Below are 18,275 nucleotides of genomic sequence, written 5' to 3'. Positions count from 1 at the left end.
AATGCTATTTTGTCAGGCAATACTGAACAGATTTACACCAGACCTGCAAAAGGCACTTCCTTGACCTTATGGCTACCTCTCTGCCAAATTTCAAGTAATTCTGTTCAGCCGTTCGGGCTGTAGCTGTGTCTAAAGGTCCTATGGAAAAATGCATGGGGAAAATGCGTTTTGGGACCCCCTTTTTTCTCGGCCCCCGCTTGACGAATCACCCCGAGACTTTCAGGGTAGGAGCTGAGCGGAGCACCCCATTAGTTTTGAAAATTTCGCGAGGATTCGTCAACCGGCGCCAAAGTTATTCAAAATAGAATTTTGAGATTTCCTATGGAAACTAGGTTGTAACTATAACTATCTACTGGCGACCACCAGTAGATAATATATATATAAATATAAATCGCATGACAACATATGTATCTAAAACATACATCATAACGTATATTCTGTGCAGGAGGTGGGAGGAAACACAGAGGTTCACCTTATTTAAAAAGAATACGTAGCACTGCTTGCCCCACGGCTGTGTACGCATTGTCAGCAGCTTCCAGACAGTAATGCTTGGTAAAGGTGTGTCTGCTAGACCATGTTGCAGCTCAACAAATTTGATGAAGAGGCACACTGGCAAAAAGTGCAGCCGAAGAGGAGACTGCTCTGGTAGAGTGTGCGTTGACCGTTCTTTGAAGTGTCTTCCCTGCTTGTTGATGACAAAGAAATTGTACTAGATATCCCTCTAGCGATAGTCTGTTTGGTTACTGGATGTCCTTAACGCATCATGCCGTAAGCAACAAATAGTTGATCAGTTTTTCGAACACTGGCTGTCTTTTGTAGATAAAATTTTGAACACCTTTTGACATCTAAAGAGTGTAAAGCCTTTTCTGCTGGCGACTGAGGATTAGGGAAAAAAGTCTTTAAGATGACCGGCTCATTTAAGTGGAAGTCAGAAGGCACCTTTGGGATAAATGCCCGGTTAGTGCGGAGCACCGCTGAGTCTTTGGTGAATTGAAGAAAAGGCGGTTTAATAGTAAAAGTCTGTATGTCGCTGACTCGTCGAGGTGAAGTAAGAGCCGAAAGCAATGAAGTCTTCCAAGAGATAAATTTAAGATCAGTCCTATGAATGGGTTCAAATGGGGACTTCATTAGTTGAGCCAGCGCAATGTTTAAATGCCAAGCCGGAGGAGGGCTTCATATTGGCGGGAACGTCCGAAATAAACCCTTGAAGAATTGTTGTATTATTCTAGAAGAATAAAGAGAATTGGAACCATCTTGTCGAAACATGGAAATTGCAGCCAGAAAAACTTTAAGGGTAGCATGAGATAACCCAGATTTTGCTAATTGTAAGAAAAAAGGCAAAAGTTGCTTTGGCGGAGAATGAACCGGATGAACATTTGAAGCCTCGCACCAAAGGCAAAATCGTTTCCACTTAAATTTGTAGTCTTGATAGTAGAAGGTGCCCTGGCATTAGCAAGGACCTCTCTGCAGTCCGAAGGAATCACTAAGTTGACAAACTCATAGTGTTTAGGCGCCAGGCCGCCAATTTCAGAGATGCCGGATCCGGATGGCAGACTTGCCCCATGTCTGTTGTGAGAAGATCCGGAATCGGACGAAGTACTATCGGATCGTCCTCGGACAGAAGGAGTAGCTCTGAAAACCAAATCTGGCGAGGCCACCTGGGGGCTAGGAGAAGAAAGCAACATGGCTCCCTCCGCATCTTCCGCAGCACCCTTGGGACTAGAGGAATCGGCGGTAAAACGCAAGCATACATTTTTGACCAATTTATCAAAAAGGCATTCCCGCACGACCCTGGTTGGGGAAGCCAGCTTGCGTAAAATTGGCATTTGCGGTTCCGACTGGTTGCAAATAGATCTAGATTGGGCCGTCCACACTAATGAAGAGGTTGTCCAGCGTTGGCTGATGAAGTTCCCACTCGTGGTGGGACGAAATTGACCTGCTCAGGGAGCCCGCCAGAGCGTTGGACACTCCCGGAACATGAACTGTTATTTGATGTCGAATCGCCCAGTTCCAGATCTGCTGTGCTTGTAGGGACAGGAGAGTGGACAGTGTGCCCCCTTGTTTGTTCACATAATGCATGCTTGTAGTGTTGTCTGTCCGGATCAACACTGAAGCACCTTGAAGAAGGGTGAGAAAAGATCGTAACGCCAGGGATATCGCTAGTAATTCCAGAAGGTTTATGTGCCAAGTTCTTTGCAGAGCATTCCATTTGCCCTTGACTGTGAGACCTTGAAGATGTGCCACCCATCACTCGAGGGAAGCCTCTGTTGTATGGATGAGACTTGGATCATCTGCTACGATGGAGCAGCCTGCTGACAAGTTTGTTTTGTGAGTCCACCATAGCAACGCTTTGTGCATCCGAGAAGTAATGACGATCACATCGTCGAAAGACCCTGAGACCTGATGCCATTGTTTATTGATTTCCTCTTGTAATGGTCTCATTTTGAGATGGCAGTTGGGAATTAAGGGAATGCAGGAAGAAAGCATTACCAGAAGTGACTTGAACTGTCGAACAGAAACGGACTTTCTTGCCCGTAGAAGAGATGCCAGCTTGGAAATCCGTTGTCTTTCGTTTGAGACATACGCCTTTGTTGTCTGAGAATTTATCATGGCTTATATATCACAAAAAAGAGAGACTAGGGAGAACAAGAGCCTTCTCTGACTCCCCTATCAAACGGTGAAACTCACTGCACAGAGAAGAACTACAAAAAATTATTATTTACAAAGCAATAAGATAATGACAAGGGAACAGTTTTATCCTTCACTATCTAAAGCCCAGAGGTATAGCAAGAAGGAAAAAACATTTTTATTATAATACTGCCCTCACACACTTTGCAGTGTCATGCTTCATCATTGGGCCGCGTCAGACGCCCCCGTGCATACCAACACAGTGGGCGGAGTGCAATGTTTTTTAAAATGAAGTATATAGTGGTGAGGTTGCAGAAAGACGGACAGTGTCAACAAAAAACACAAATAGTGAAGACAAAAACAAGGAGAATTATTCCCTAAAGAAGGGACCACAAAGTGCAGACAAACACTTAAGACTGCCTAGGAGGGGACAGTCTTCAATTTTATTCCTGTCACCCCCTGGCAGGATTAAAAACAATCTCTCGGGACAATTAGGGGAGGTAAAGACCCCTAAATCCCTGCTGCGTAAACCAACATGTTTCTGCCACTGTTACACGCTCATCTGAGTCGTATTGGCATTCATCAGGGTGTTGGTCCCGTTATTCTCTGGTCTACACCCCTAATTGGGGTTTTTTACCTTCTACCGACAAACAGCCAATACTGCTTACGTCCTGCACTCTGGATAATTTTCAAGAGCGAACAAGTTTAAGGGTTTATTAGAAATTCTCCAAACCCGGGACCGTTGTGGGACCGTGGACTTGTTGTCACACTTACTCCAAAGACTCACGGCACTGAGACTCCTCACATCGGTCCACCGTCGATATTTATCATGGCTCCCACAAAAGTCCGAACCTGAGAAGGGGTGAAGTGCGACTTCTCCAGGTTTATGGACAGGCCCAGGGACTGAAATAGAGACCGGCATATTTGAGTGTGTCTTGTTGCCACTGTAAATGACTGCGCCTTGATAAGGCAGTAGTCTAGGTAGGGAAGTTTGACGAAGACGTGCTGCCACCGGTGCTAAAATCTTGGTGAACACTTAGGGCGCAGAGCGGAGGCCGAAGGGAAGGACTTTAATTTGGAAGTCTCTGCCAGGCACTCTGAAGCGCAGGAATTTTTTGTGTCTGGGTAGGATGGGGACATGAAAATAGGCATCTTGAAGATCCAGTGTTGTCATGTAATCTCCTTGAGATAGAAACTGAATACTTCTTGGAGAGACGACATTCGAAATGATTGCATTTTGAGAAATTTGTTGAGGGAACGAAGGTCCAGGAAGGGGCGCCAATCCCCTGACTTTTTCTTGCTGAGGAAGAATCTCAAATAAAAACCTGCACCCCTTTGTAATTTTGGAACCACTTCGATCGCTCCTTTTTGTAACATGACTTTGATTTGGCATAAGAGTTCCTTCAGATGTGCAGGAGGAGGACCTCTGGGAGGAGAATTTGGGGAAAATTTTTACAAATTCCAGGGTGTGCCCTCTGGACACTATGTCCAACACCCATCGATCTGTAGTGATGACAGACCAATTTGAGAAGAAATGGGAGATTTGTCCTCCAACTTTGGCTGGGTTGTTGAGCAGAGTGGTAGGCAGGTGGCGGCTGTCACTGCTTTTTTGAAGAATTTCTGCCTCTGTAGGAAGATTTTCCTCTGTACTGCTTATAGGAGGCAGCTGGAGGTTGACAATAAGTTTGATGTTGCTGAGAAGAAGAGTAACGTTGTCCCGGATACGGTCGGTTCTGATTGTAACCTCTTCGAAAGTAATGGGAGGATCCACAACCTCTCGCGCCATGAAAAGGCTGCTTTTTAAATTGTAAAGTGCCTAGAGCCCGTGCAGTGTCAGTATCTTTTTTAATTGTTTGGAGGGCATCATCTATGTGCTGTCCAAAAAGTGATCCTCCGTCAAAAGGCATATCAATAATTTTCGTTTTCACTTCTTGGTGAAAAGAGGTACCTCTTAACCAACCCTGCCTTCGGAGAACTACGGCACCCGTCAACTGGCGAAAACCTGTGGAAGAGACATCCACTGCACAATCAATGATCTCGGCAGAGATCTTCTCCCCTTCCTGGAGAATCTTTAAAGCTTCGGTCTTTGAGTCTTCAGACAACAGATCGATGAAAGGAGAAATGTCCGACCACATTTGCCTATCATAGCGGCCTAGAACGGCAAGGGAATTAGTCGCACGGACCGTAGTGGCTGCCATGGTTTAACATTTTTTGCCAATGGCATCAAGGCGTCTGCCTTCCTGATCAGGAGGAGCAGACAATGGAGAAGAGGGATTCCTGGCACGACGCTTAGCTGCCTGCGAAATAACCGAATCCGGTTGACCAATTAAACAGGCTGGCTAATTGTCTGGTGCCTTGTACTTTTTATCCAAGCGCAGCAGGACTGAGGAATGGAGGCAGGGGTTTTCATGACCTTCAGACCCTCCAGCCAGATGAAATCGATTATAGGAATCGCCCGCACCTGTTTTTGTGGTCGATTCTTGAAATCATATAAAAAACAATCCTCATCCTTTGAGACCATAGGGAGATGAAATCTCTTGGCTGCTCTGTCCACGAGTACATGGAAATCCACCTATATCCACAGGCGGAATTCCATAGGAGTAGGAGAGGCAGGCGGCGGTGTCTGAATTTGGTAATTGTCCTATTCAGTAAGTAAGGATACATCGTCTAACTCCCCTTCTTCTCTGTCCTCATCAGTTGAATGAGTGTCCTGTATAATATGAGCAGTAGATGCCACCAGAGAAGTAGGAGGAGGAGGTGCAATGATTGAAGAAGGTGGAGGAACAGGTGTTTGAGAGACAGAAGAAGCTGGCTCTGAAGGAGTGAAACGGCAGTAATAGTCATTTATTATGTGCTGCAAATTTTGATTGAGTGACAGAGGCATCTGTGCAGTCAGACTTTCAGACTGCGATTGGAAATTCAGCTCCGAATAATAGTCATAGTCTTGTTCTTCATCTATGTCCTGGCACTTAATGAGGAGCTCTGGACTACGAGCTGCTTGAAACCTATCATCCTCCTCTGAATCCTCCTCGTCCGCCCCATAATCCAACAGTTGCACTGGAAGGTTTGGAGAGGCTTGTATAGCAAATAAAAGATCCATTGAAGATGGTCTACGTTGAAGCACTGAGCCTTTCCTGGATTCAGATGAAGACAGAAGGGCTGCTGAAGGCTTCAAAGGCACTAGAGGCATCAAACCTAGAGGCAAAACCAGGGATTCCATCGTCGAAGCTGCTGCCGTGGACGAAACACATACTTGACTCTCCATCTGTAAAGTCTTCACTGTCGCCCACGAAGCAACCGTCGACGGAGCGATCGGCGATGAAGCAGGCATCGAAGGAGGAACCATCGATGAAGCAGGCGTGGATGAAGCAGGTGTCGACGAGACAACCGTCAATGGGACAGGCGTCGACGAGGAGTGCGTCGATGAGGTAAACATCGACGGAACCAATAGATCCTTGGAAGTTCCCGTCGACGAAGCAGCGTCCGTCGACGAAAGTGTCTTCTTTAACTTCTTCAACGAAGAGAAAGCAGCTGACTTAGGCTTCACCGTCACTGAAACCAGCGTCAACGACATCAACATAGCAGGCTTAGGCGATGAGAAAGTAGTCGTCGTCGTATGGGTTCTATATACCACAACAACTTGCGTTACAACATGCAAGACATTTAGAGAGGAGACGGTGTACATTTCAATGATGAAGGGAACAGAGTCTTCCTCTTGAACTTTCGACTCTGCATCGGTACTTACTTGTAGGTACAAAAAAACACTCAATGAACACAACGGCTCTTTTTAGAGCCATCCAACATCTAAACATTTAATTTTGATTTTTTTTTTTTTTTTTTCGTCGTACGCGTACCGTACGCGCACGCCACAATTTGTTTGTTAAAATTAAAAATGTATTTTTCGGGGGGCGTGGCTAGGCGCCGTGGTGAATGGCCGCCTGATCCCGGAGCTCCGTCGGGACCGTTGGTGTTCCATCGAAATCCGGACTTAATCCGTGCTGAGGGGAGTGCCCTTGGAGCTCCCCCGGCTCCCCCTGACCCAGTGCCCACGAAAGCAGCTCGGCGACCCCAGGCGACACTCACACGGCCCGGGAGGGTGGCCGCAGCGGATGACGGCGGCCGGACGCCTTGGCTCCGGAGCTCTGTGACGGCTCCCGGCGCTACCTGAGGCCCCGGCGAGGGCCTGCCCAGCGACGCGCTCGGAGTGACGCCGTCGCGGGAGAACGCGGCTGATATCGCGGCTCGGGACCGCCCCTGGGCCTGGGAGCCTGCGGCCAAGGCCGGAGACCAGCAGACGTCCACAGGGAAGGTGCAAGATCGCGACTGGGGCTGCGACGGAGTGATTCCCTGGCCGAGAAGAGGGCGCCATTTTGCGGCCACGAGAGAGCAGAGGGAGGCCTGTTGCTGAGGGGCGCCCTGCCCTACCCTCCGGTGAGACCCACGAGCACGACTGGGGACTGCGAACCACCTGGCTGCCCGGGAGTGGGACGGAGCGCTCTACTCGATATCGGGCCCGGCTGTTGGCGGCGGAGACCTTCCTCCCCCTATCGATCCCTGAGAGAGAGCTGTGGGCCCAAGGATACGTCCGTGAAACCCAGCCCGGACCAGGGGGCGCCTGGGTGCTGCGGCGGGGACCAGCAGTCGTCCAAGGGAAGGTGCACGATCGCGACTGGGGCTGCGGCGGAGTGATTCCCTGGCCTAGAAGGGGACGCCATTTTGTGGCCACAGAAGAGCAGAGGGTGGCCTGTTGCGGAGGGGCGCCCGGCCCACTCATCCGGTGAGGCCCACGAGCGTGACTGGGGACTGCGCACCGCCTGGCTGACCGGGATGGGGACGGTGTACTGGATCTGATTTCGGGCCTCCCTTTTGGCGGCGGAGGTCTTCCTCCCTCTATCGATCCCTGAGCAAGAGCGGTGGGCCCAAGGCTAAGTCCGCGAACGCTGGTCGGACCAAGGACACCTTGGTGTTGCGGCGGGCGGTGTCGCATACGGCCCGCAGGGTGCCCGGACCGCCATGCGACCCAAGAGTGGAGCCGCAACACAGGCCAACAAGCTTGACCAGTACACAGTAGCCAAGGCGCCGCCTCAGGCGGAAAGGGCTCCGAAGGATGATGCGGACCCAGCGGACCCTTCCTTGAAGTCCATCATGGCTGCGATTCAAACCCTGGGCACGAACTTGGAAACCAAAATGGATAAGATCACCATTGAAGTGGCCCTGCTCCGAGCCGACCTGGGGAAAACCACTGACCGGTCCAAGGCTAATGAAGTCGATATAAAGGCCCTACAGGACTCGGAGAAGCGGCTTGAGGGTAGGGTGAATGAGCTAGTGCACCAGCACCGCCTGATGGCCCTGCGGCTTGATGACCAAGAAGGGAGGGCTCGGAGAAGTAATATCCGCGTCGTGGGTGTGGCGGAAGGACTTGAAGGAGACAGTGTGGAGCTCTTCCTGGAGGACCTGATCCTACGACACCTTAAACCCAAGCGTCTCTCGAAGCTCTTCACCATTGAGCGGGCGCACAGGGCCCCTATCCCACGACCCAAGCCTGGGGCCATGCCACGGACGATCATAGCCAAAATTCTGAATTTCCGGGACCGGGACGCAATTCTCCAGGCGGCACGGCAGCACGGTGACCTACAGTATGAGGGGGCCACGATCCGGTTCTTTCCTGACTTCACGCTCCAGGTCCAGCGGGAAAGGCGCTCCTTCCAAGGGGTCAAGGCGGCGCTCCGCGAGCGTGGGATCAGATACATGATGTTCTTTCCCGCCAAATTGAAAATCATCACCGGTGGACGATCCCTCTTCTTCACCACGCCGGAAGCGGTGCAGGAGTGGCTGGATGCGGGAGAGGCGACGCAGGGTTCCCGACGTGAAGATGTACAGCGGCGAGACGCGGGCCTGCCCGCCACGGAGTCGGCGCCGGGACACCCAGCGGGTGGTGAGCCAAGTCAGCGGTCCTGGCGTTCCAGGTCCAACAGTCCCCGTTGGGGCTCGTCCAGAGAAGGGACGCCGCGCTGAGACCACGAGAGATAGCGCTGAGAAGACATCAGACAGTATAGTATACCACACGTGCCTTTATTTTGAGACTAGTTAACTCTGGGGTACACTGGCCGCCTCACTACCTCTACGGTTGGCTTCACTGTATGGGTGACTCCGGGACAGAGGGGCTGAACGAACTGGGACACCACGGACGGGCGACCAAAGGGGACTAGCCCACGAACTTCCCAAGTTGAGTTCCTCGGTGGGTTCACCGGGGTGGGGTGGGGCGACAGGCGCTCTGCTAATTGGGGTGGTGGGTAGTTCAAGACCCACGGAGCAGGGGGCAGGGTGGGGGGGGTTGTTTTGGGATGGGGGGGCAGGGAGGTCAGGGCCAGCTTCGGGAGGGAGGGAGTTGATGGTCCGGTTTATTGGGTTTGTTGTATTTTGTATGGTTTGTCATTGTGGGGTGGGACTCAGGGAGGGGTGGGAGTTGGGGATCCTTTACGGTCACACAAACTATGTCAACACAATTGATGCCCGGGTGGTGGGACAAGGCACCCTTGTAAGACACAGCTATGGCTAGGAGGTGGGAAAAAAGCTTGAAGATCCTCAGCTGGAACGTCAACGGTATGGGGGACAGACTTAAGCGTACTATAGTTTTGCAGTTCCTCAAACGGCACCAGCCAGATGTGGTGCTTCTGCAAGAAACACACTTACTGGGGAATGTCTGTCATGCCCTGAATAGATATGGTTACACTCTAGCAGCACACTCAGGTTTCACCACTGGATCGAGAGGAGTGGGTATACTCCTGCGACGCTCGCTGCCCCTTCATGTAGATATCACCAAGACCGACCCGCAGGGCCGCTTCACGGCTGTGTCGGGGCGTTGGGAAGGCCGGGCGCTTAATCTTCTTTCAGTCTATATCCCCCCAGGCCTACAGGCCCGGGCCTTCGCAGACCTGGGCTCATTCCTCCTTTCGCTACCCGAGGGTCGGCTCGTTCTGGGAGGGGACTTGAACGCAGTGGCATCGGGAGCCCAAGACAGGCTGCCACCTAGAGACCTGCCCCAGGGGCAAAGGTGGCTGCCGGACTTCCTCGAGTCCTTTGGGCTGACGGACGTTTGGCGCCTACTCCACCCCACTGAAAGTAGCTTTAGTTTCTTCTCCGGGGCGCACCACTCCTTCTCACGGCTGGACTACATCCTCACCCTGCTCCAACACGACATGGCGGTACTGGAGGCCGAATTCCTCCCCAGGGGCATCTCTGACCATTCACCGGTCCTTGCACATATTATATTCGGAAGTAGACGGGAGGGCTGCACTGCGCCAATTAATCCCTGGCACTTGAAACACGAGGTCACTAGGAAACACATATCCACTTCAATCTCGCACTACTTCACAGAAAACGATCGGTCGGTCGCCTCCCCTGTCACCCTGTGGGAGGCGTTTAAAACTGTGGTGCGCGGCTCGGCGACGGGAACGCAGCCAGCAGACCACAGCGCTGGAGGAGCAACTTGAGGAACTAGAAAGGAAGGCAATGACCAGCGGCGACCGGGAGCTTAGGCACGCGATGCAGCTAAAGGCGGCGGAGTACAAAGCGCTGGTGACCCAGGAGGCCCAGACGGTGGCTCGGCATAGAATTGGTAGAATATATGATCAAGGTGACAAAGCCGGGAAACTTATTGCATGGCTTGAGCGGAAACAACAGGCCAGCAGGGTGGTGCCGGAGTTGCACACTGAATTGGGGAGAGTGCTCACGGAACCCCGGGAAATAGTACAACAGTTCGCCGACTATTACCAGCAGGTTTACAGGCGAGAGTCGGACCGGCCGGAGGAGGACTCCATGGACCTCCTCGCAGACATACGCTTGCCCACTCTCTCGGACGCAGATCGGGAGGCTCTTGACAGCCCGCTCACCGAGGCTGAGCTCCAGCGGGCGATAGGAGACCTCCGTCCTGGTAAGGCGCTCGGTCCGAACGGCATACCCATAGAGATCTACAAACTCCAGCCAGACGTCACTAGTAAGCACCTCAAACTCATGTTCGACCGCAGTAAAGCAGTAGGGCTGCTGCCCCGGGACCAGCGATTAGCGACCATAGTGGCAATTCCGAAAGAAGGTAAACCCAAAGACTCTTGCGCATCATACAGACCCATTTCGCTTCTAAACGCGGAACCTAAAATACTTGCCAAGACGCTGGCCAATAGGCTTAAGCCGGTGCTTTCGTCGCTAATCCACCCTGACCAATCGGGATTCATGCCCCACCGAAATACGGCCCTCAATATTAGGAGATTGCATGGGGTGCTAGGGCAGTGCCACAGTCTTCAAGAGGACGCGGTGGTGGTCTCGTTGGATGCCACCATGGCCTTCGACACCCTAGAGTGGCCCTACATGTTCGCAGTCCTGCGCAAGCTGGGCTTTGGACCCCAGTTCATCGCTTGGGTGCGATTACTGTATGCGGAACCCCTGGCGCAGGTGCTGGTAAACAATAAGGTGTCTGAAGTCTTCACGCTGGCCAGAGGAACTCGGCAGGGCTGTCCCCTGTCCCCCCTTCTATTCGCCCTCTCCCTCGAACCGCTTGCGGCCTGGATAAGACAGGTTGCCACCGTGCAGGGCATAACATGGGCGGAGGGGTGGGAGGATAAGATATCCCTCTATGCCGATGACATACTTCTTTACCTCTCGAAGCCGCGTGGGTCACTGATCGCGGCGCTGAATATACTGAACAGTTTCGGTCGCAATTCTGGCTTCCGAGTCAACTGGGCCAAATCGCATCTATACGTCCTCCGTGGGGACCCTCCCAGACTCCCTGACTCTTGCCCTATTCGGGTGGCAGAGGACGGGTTTAAGTATCTCGGAGTGTATATTACTGTTAATAAGGCTCTGCTGTACGAGCACAATCTCAAGCCGCCGCTGCTTCGGCTTCAAAGGGAGGCGAAATCCTGGCAGCATCTGCCCCTGTCATTGCTGGGCAGGGCAGCCTTATTTAAGATGCTCTCGCTCCCGCGGTTTCTCTACGCGCTCCAAAATTACCCACACCTGGTCCCGAACAGTTACTTCCTAGCAATCGAAGCTGCGCTGCGCGACCTCCTTTGGGCCGGGCAGCCCCGAATCTCACTGGCCAAACTCACGCTGGGGTGGTACGATGGTGGAATCGCTCTCCCCGATATTCGTAAATACTACTGGGCGGCCCACCTATCCGCGATCAACCAAGGGACGTACGGGGACGGGAATGACCCGGCTTACGGCATGGATAGATGGCTGCTTCCCGGGGGGAACTATGAAATAGCACTCTACTCTAGACAGGGTGTGAGCAGACTCACCGGCCCGACACTTCATTCGGTACAGCTGTGGCACATCGCACAGAAGAAGCTCGGATGGTCCGGAGTCCTCACGATGGCCACGCCACTATGGGCCTCAGAAGCGTTGGGAAATCTGCGGCGCACCAAAGGATTCCGCAATTGGGATCTTATCGGCATCTCTCAAATCAAAGACATCTGGGGACCTGCCGGGATCCGCACATTCGCCCAAATGCAGGACGCGTACGAGCTGGCAGATGCCGAATATTTCAGATACTTGCAGGTGCGCCACTCCTTACAGGCGAATATCCCACCGGAGGTCAAGCTGCCGCCAGCCTCCCCGCTCGAAGATAGATTGCTAGATGGACTCCTCGCGGAACACGCCATATCCCTCACCTACAAAAAACTTATTAATAACCCCCCAGATTTGCTTCTTCCCCTTAAAGAAAAGTGGGTCGCTGAAGGGCTGGAAATAGATGACGAGGAGTGGCTGCATGCTTTGGCTTCTCCACGTGAGGTCGCGATATCGGCCCGATTGCGGCTTATCCAATTGAAGATCCTACACAGAGTCTATATCTCTTGCACGAGACTACATATGATGGGTAGGGCGGACACAACGCTATGTAGGAGGGGGTGTGGAGGAGATGGAACCTTTTTTCACGTGCTGTGGGACTGCCCGAAGATTCAGAGGTACTGGAGGAGGGTGGTGCGGAATATGGAGGAGGTGTGGGAGGTGGAGATTCGCCCGGAGGCCAAGAGGTGCCTCCTCAATATATGGGAACCAACTGACCTGCCGCCAAAGGGGAGGCTCTGGGTGACACTCGGGCAAATGATAGCAAAAAGGAACATTGCCAGGCTCTGGGGCAGCGCTGTTCCACCGAGACTTTCAGACTGGACCGGCGACATGGACTGGTGCATGCTGCAGGAAAGGACAGTATATGTGGCGAGAGGGTGCCCGCGCAAGTGGGTTGAGGTGTGGTCCAAGTGGAATGATTTTAGGGGGGGCATTTGCGAGCCTCCTTCCATTGTGCAGGAAGAACCCGGAGATGTCTAGACACCTGCTATTGCGGCTTGGGGAGCTGGGAAGGGGGGGGGGGGGGCACACACGAAAGTGCAGTGTTGACCGGTGTTTAGGGAGGGGGGGGGGGGGGGGAGTTGGAAGTTTCGGCACCTTATGCCTCCTAGGGCAGCATGCCCTTAATTTGTGGTTGTTTGCTGTAATTCTGAGACCTGCAACATTCTTCTCTACCTCTCGGTACGTTTGCATTCCTCAACGCCGCCGTACCTCCGGGTTGACGGCACAGGGCTGTGTGATCCGACATAAATCCAACTGTGTTCTTCGCGGCCGGCCCGCAGGGTTGTAGGCTCTCTGCTGTGTACCGGAAAGTTTAAATAAAGGTCTTTAAAAGTTAAAAAAAAAAAAAAAATGTATTTTTCACACTTCTGGGTCCTTTTTGGACCCCCTGACAAAGGCTAGGGGGTCTGCAACTCTCTACCTTGCCCCCTTTTCACGTTCTCCACCTTTGTTTTTTTGTGTGAGACACACAAAATGGCGGCCGACACTTCCTGATTTCGACCGACTGGAATGTTTACTGTCATGTAACCACCAATCAGAATTACGCTCGCGCACGGCAGCGTACGGTAAGCTTACCGTACGCGCACGGTGCGCGCCTATAGATATATATGTACTTTTAACTGAAATTTTCTCAGGAACTACTGAACAGATTGACTCCAGATATTCAAAAGGCACATCCCTGACCTGAGGACTTTCTCTTTGCCAAATTTCAAATAATTCTGTTCAGCCGTTCGGGATGTACCTTGGACTAAAGGTCCCTATGGAAAAATGCATGGGGAAAACGGGTTTTGGGACCCCCCTTTCTCAGCCCCCGCTTGACTAATCACCCCTAGACTTTCAGGGTAGAAGCGGAGCGGAGCGCCCCACCTATTTTGAAAAATTCGCGAGGATTCGTCAACTGGCGCCAAAGTTATTCAAAATAGAATTTTCTGATTTCCTATGGAAACACGGTCCTAACTATAACTATCTACTGGCGACCGGCAGTAGATTATATAATATATATATATATATATATATAATATATATATATATATATATATATATATATATATATATACACACACACATGCATACATATACTGTGCATATTCCACCATCTTGTGGCTGTAATTTGAAAGTACAGCTTTAATGCTGCATGGGTTGTGCACTTGGTGTCAGCCATAGGTCTGTCTGAGAACTGACCCTTCAAGACATTAACAGCATGTAAAGCTGTTGCTTGGGAGTTTCATCGCCTCACCTCCGCTACAGCTCTTACAGAGTGCAGCAGGAAAATGTTAAGTTCTCATTCTGCCTAGAAGTGGGATTATTTGACTAATTCCTGCATTCATGTCAGGCACCTGGGTTTACAAACCAGACCTCCAGTATTGCCTGGGTCACAGATTCCTCCTCCGTTATGACTTCCTCCACCATGGCAGTTCACATCAATTGAGACAGAATGGATTTAATAGACCTGTTGCCCAAACTGCGGAGGATCTTAAGAAAGATGGCTATTAAAGAGTCTAAATACTGAAGTTTTCTATTGGATACAAGAGCATGATGGAAGCACAGAGGACCAACAACTTTAAGAAGTAAAGAGGATGTTGGAGGAGCCCAAGTGCTTCATTGCATTATCAGAGTTAGCATAGAAGGTTAGATGGCCTGATAGCTACCATTACTTCTCGGCACCTCTAGAATGAGGTCACCCTGGAGTTACGACTTACTTCCCACCCGGCTCTGGTGGAATTTTAGTGCATTATTAATTCATATGCTCTTTATTCCTGTTCACTTCCCAAAAGGCAGCTGGCGCCATGTTAGTAAGTGGAAAGAAGGAAAGGTGTGGCCAACGTTGCTATGGTACAAACATTACATAGGTGGACCTTCCTCTACTGCTTTGGCCAATGACTCTACCCAAGCTACTTAACAGAGCGACGGACTATCTAATAGTGCCCCTACGCATCCAAAAGGCAACAACATGAACAGCTTTCATTCAACTTAATGGACTGTTTGATATGTAGAAAATTTAAATTCTTACAACTTTAGGAATTCTGTTTTGTAAAATGATTTGGTCTCCAAATTTCAGACAAGAAATGACTGGTCACAGAGAAAAAAAAAAGACATGTAGAAATTACCTGAACATTAGCAAAGTCCACTCGATTGAGATCACTGAGCATCTGGTTGATCTGAGAGGTATTTTGGAGCACCGCCCGTGCTGCCTGCGCTAGGTGATTTAGGGATGTATATCTTCGTAATGTCTGAGCAAAGGCACTTACTACCCCAACCTTGAAATCAGGTGACAAAATAACTAGAGTTAATCTTCCAACATACATAAAGTGGTGTCAAAAGGATCATTATGAATGTTTATGGAAAGAACAACAGAAATATGAACTCTCATGTACAAACTTATGTGATATAGGGGATTTGTCGATAGGTATTAAGTCTTATACCAATTACCCATCTACGTCAAGAGTATTAGTGTTGTAGCTTTTACACTGAAAATAAATATGCTGTTCTATGAGTCAAAATGTTAGAGCCATGACTTGTAGTTAATCATTGGCTTGCAATTAGCTAAAACTCTTTTTACCTGCTGATTAAACTGGCATTCACAATTACACAGAAAACATAATTTTAAAGAAGAAATGAATAAAAAACACATTTATCAAACCGGTACACTTTAACTTCAGCAACAAGTGGGGTAAAAACTGGAAAATCATGAACAGACCATATTTTACAATAGAGAATTCAACATTGCAAAGCGACACTGTGCAAGAATGCTAAACTTTGTCAACTAAGTGATTCAATTTCACATTGAGATCAGAGTAGGAACAGATTAGGTAGGCAATGCTTCTAGCATAGATTGGGGAGGTGTTTTTTTCCATCAATTAAAAGATCTTTGATAGGATTTCAACTAAGTAACTTCCCCATCTTCATAATGAAATCTTTGAGATTCATAAATATTGAACTAGAATACCACCATCATCCCTACGTCCACTAGAGGGGAAAACTAAGCGATAATCAAATTATGCAAATAAATTACTGTGAAAGGCTAGGCCAATCAAGGTGCTTTGGACTTAGTCCATTAAGTAAACTGATATCCTGTTGGCTTCCTTGTGGATCTTGGTGTATGGGCCATTTCTTGTAAGGGCTTCCATAGCTGCTTTCTCTCTTGTGGCATGGGCCCTCTCATTTCCAGGAAGAGGCTCAAGAGGGGTACATTAGACTTTTGATGAAAACAAATGATTCAGGGAAGATCAATACAGCCATTGACTGCTTCAAAGATGACAAAACAGCAAGGACAGACCCATGATTTGCAACCAACTTTAAATAATTGGTTAAATCTTAGGTTATCGGTCCATTTCTTAACTTTTACAAATTTGAGAAGGATGGCAACAAAAGTCAGATTACCATAGAAGTCAAATGACTTGGAACATTACGGCAATGGTATTCTTTTGAAGGCTCACGAGAACACAGTTGCTGGATTTCATCAACTTTTTAGTGGATTTTTTAACTATTTAAAGGCCCTTTCCAGGAAAAGTTCAGGTAGTATACCTTATGCCTGGGTGGGACATCCTAATGGCCAAGACTACTTTTAACTCCCAGGCACTGGGGTGTATTTTCTGTGTGATAAAACACTATGAAACCATTCAGGCAATCTTTCAACGTCGAAGTCATGATAAAGATACCCGAGAAGGACATTGTGATAAGCAGGAAATAGCAGACACCTGCATACATAGTAAGCGCAGAAACATCTAACCAACTATAGAAGATGCTGAATTGGTCCTTAGCCGACATGTTCTTGCAACATCGGCTTCTGCAGGAACACATGTAGAACTTCTTCCATTTGTCCTTTTTGCAGGACACTTTGCCCCTGTCAAAAAGTACACAGGTTCAGGGGATGATTTAGAATACAGTACCAAATTTAAAGAAATCAAGTAAGGAGTGAGGGAGATATGGTCAATCTGACACCACTAGTCCTCTAAAACCACATGAAGAGGGCGCTTCTGGATTTCTCTTGTTTGGGACTAAAGAGCTAGGACAGTAATGATCATACACTCCTTGGGGAATTCATAAATGAGCATCTTAACTCCCTAGGCAGCAGATCTCTAAACTGGTTTATACGACTCAAACAGGGCAGAACTATAGTAGTCACAAATTGTAGATAGAACTACTATCTAGATAGAAAGAAAGCCTGGCAGACCAAGGCAACAACATTCATAAGTCTGCCCTTCTTGTCAACAGGTGCAGATGAAGAGCAATAAAACAATTTCCTCCCCTCTAGGCAATAAAAGAATCCAGTGGAATTCTCACTGATAGAGGCTAGATTGACAGATTCAACCGACAAAGTCTGTCCAATCTGAAAATGCTGCAGTCACCACCATTTGTCCACCAAAACGCATCTTATTGTTCTGATGCATCAGTGAGGAGTACCCTTTATGGAGCAGGTTATACCTCTGCTTGATCATCGTCCTCAGGGGTGTGAAACTTCCATTTGATGACATTGCTGCCCAAGATACTGCCTCAGACAGATTCAGCCACCGAAGAGTATAAAGTGTCCTTCTCTTGAGAAGGCAGTAGAGGCAGGATTTTGGAAGATTTCTTAGGTACTGCATGCTATAAAGGATGTACTGCAATCCCCTTTTTTCCCTAACTCCAAGTTCCCTTAATGGGTGGTCCAGACACTGAAGTTGATAGCAATGTTTCAAGGGCAATGGGCATCTTGGTATAGTCAATATTCTCAAATGATGGAGGAGCCCCTAACACAGTAGGTCATAGATGGTAAAAAGTTCCTTCACAGAGAGTTCTCAATCAAGGCTTTCAGTGCCTATGCAAATAGCAGAAATGGGGCAGGTTCCATGATAGAACACCAGTGGTGTGCAAATGGAACACTTCAAGTTCCAAGGTGGAATTATTGCCTCATGTGGTCCTTTTGCTACGATTGGGCTCTGATGCAGCTGACCCCGTCCACTTTATAAAACAAATAGCTAAGCTCTCTTGTGATTTCCCGCTTTTGACTTCCTATACGGCCCTCGATATGTCACAATTCTCAAAGGCGTGCAATATAACATGAATAGTGCCTGTGCCTTCATTTTTCCAGGACACATTACACCATGAGAACACTTATCAATAAGAGTCAGAAAACTGCAATATACATCATTTCACAACTGAAGGGTGTAGAGAGTGTGGGTTCAACAAAAGTAAAGATGCTCAAACTCAGCAGTATAGTGCTATAATTTTACATATAACTTTGTAAGAGGTGTAACATCATATATTGCAATATGATGAAAATGAAATGATTTCTAAGACAGTACAACCCTGGTCTCACG

The 18,275-nt window shown here is 49.2% G+C and overlaps 1 protein-coding gene across 3 annotated transcripts in view; it reads right to left on the bottom strand.

The window, feature by feature from the left end:
* Positions 1–18,275, bottom strand: part of RFX2 (regulatory factor X2) — a 182,818-nt gene that overhangs the window by 49,129 nt on the left and 115,414 nt on the right. For all 3 annotated transcript variants that reach the window (XM_085636800.1, XM_085636802.1, XM_085636801.1), the window contains one exon: positions 15,084–15,233. In XM_085636800.1, coding sequence (XP_085492926.1) covers positions 15,084–15,233 — 150 coding nt within the window. The remainder of the gene's footprint in view (positions 1–15,083; positions 15,234–18,275) is intronic.

This window comes from Triturus cristatus, chromosome 12 (genome assembly GCF_964204655.1).
Source record: "Triturus cristatus chromosome 12, aTriCri1.1, whole genome shotgun sequence".
Classification (NCBI taxonomy): Eukaryota; Metazoa; Chordata; class Amphibia; order Caudata; family Salamandridae; genus Triturus; species Triturus cristatus.
Note: the sequence above shows the minus strand (reverse complement) of the source record. Positions and strands in the feature narration are given on the sequence as shown.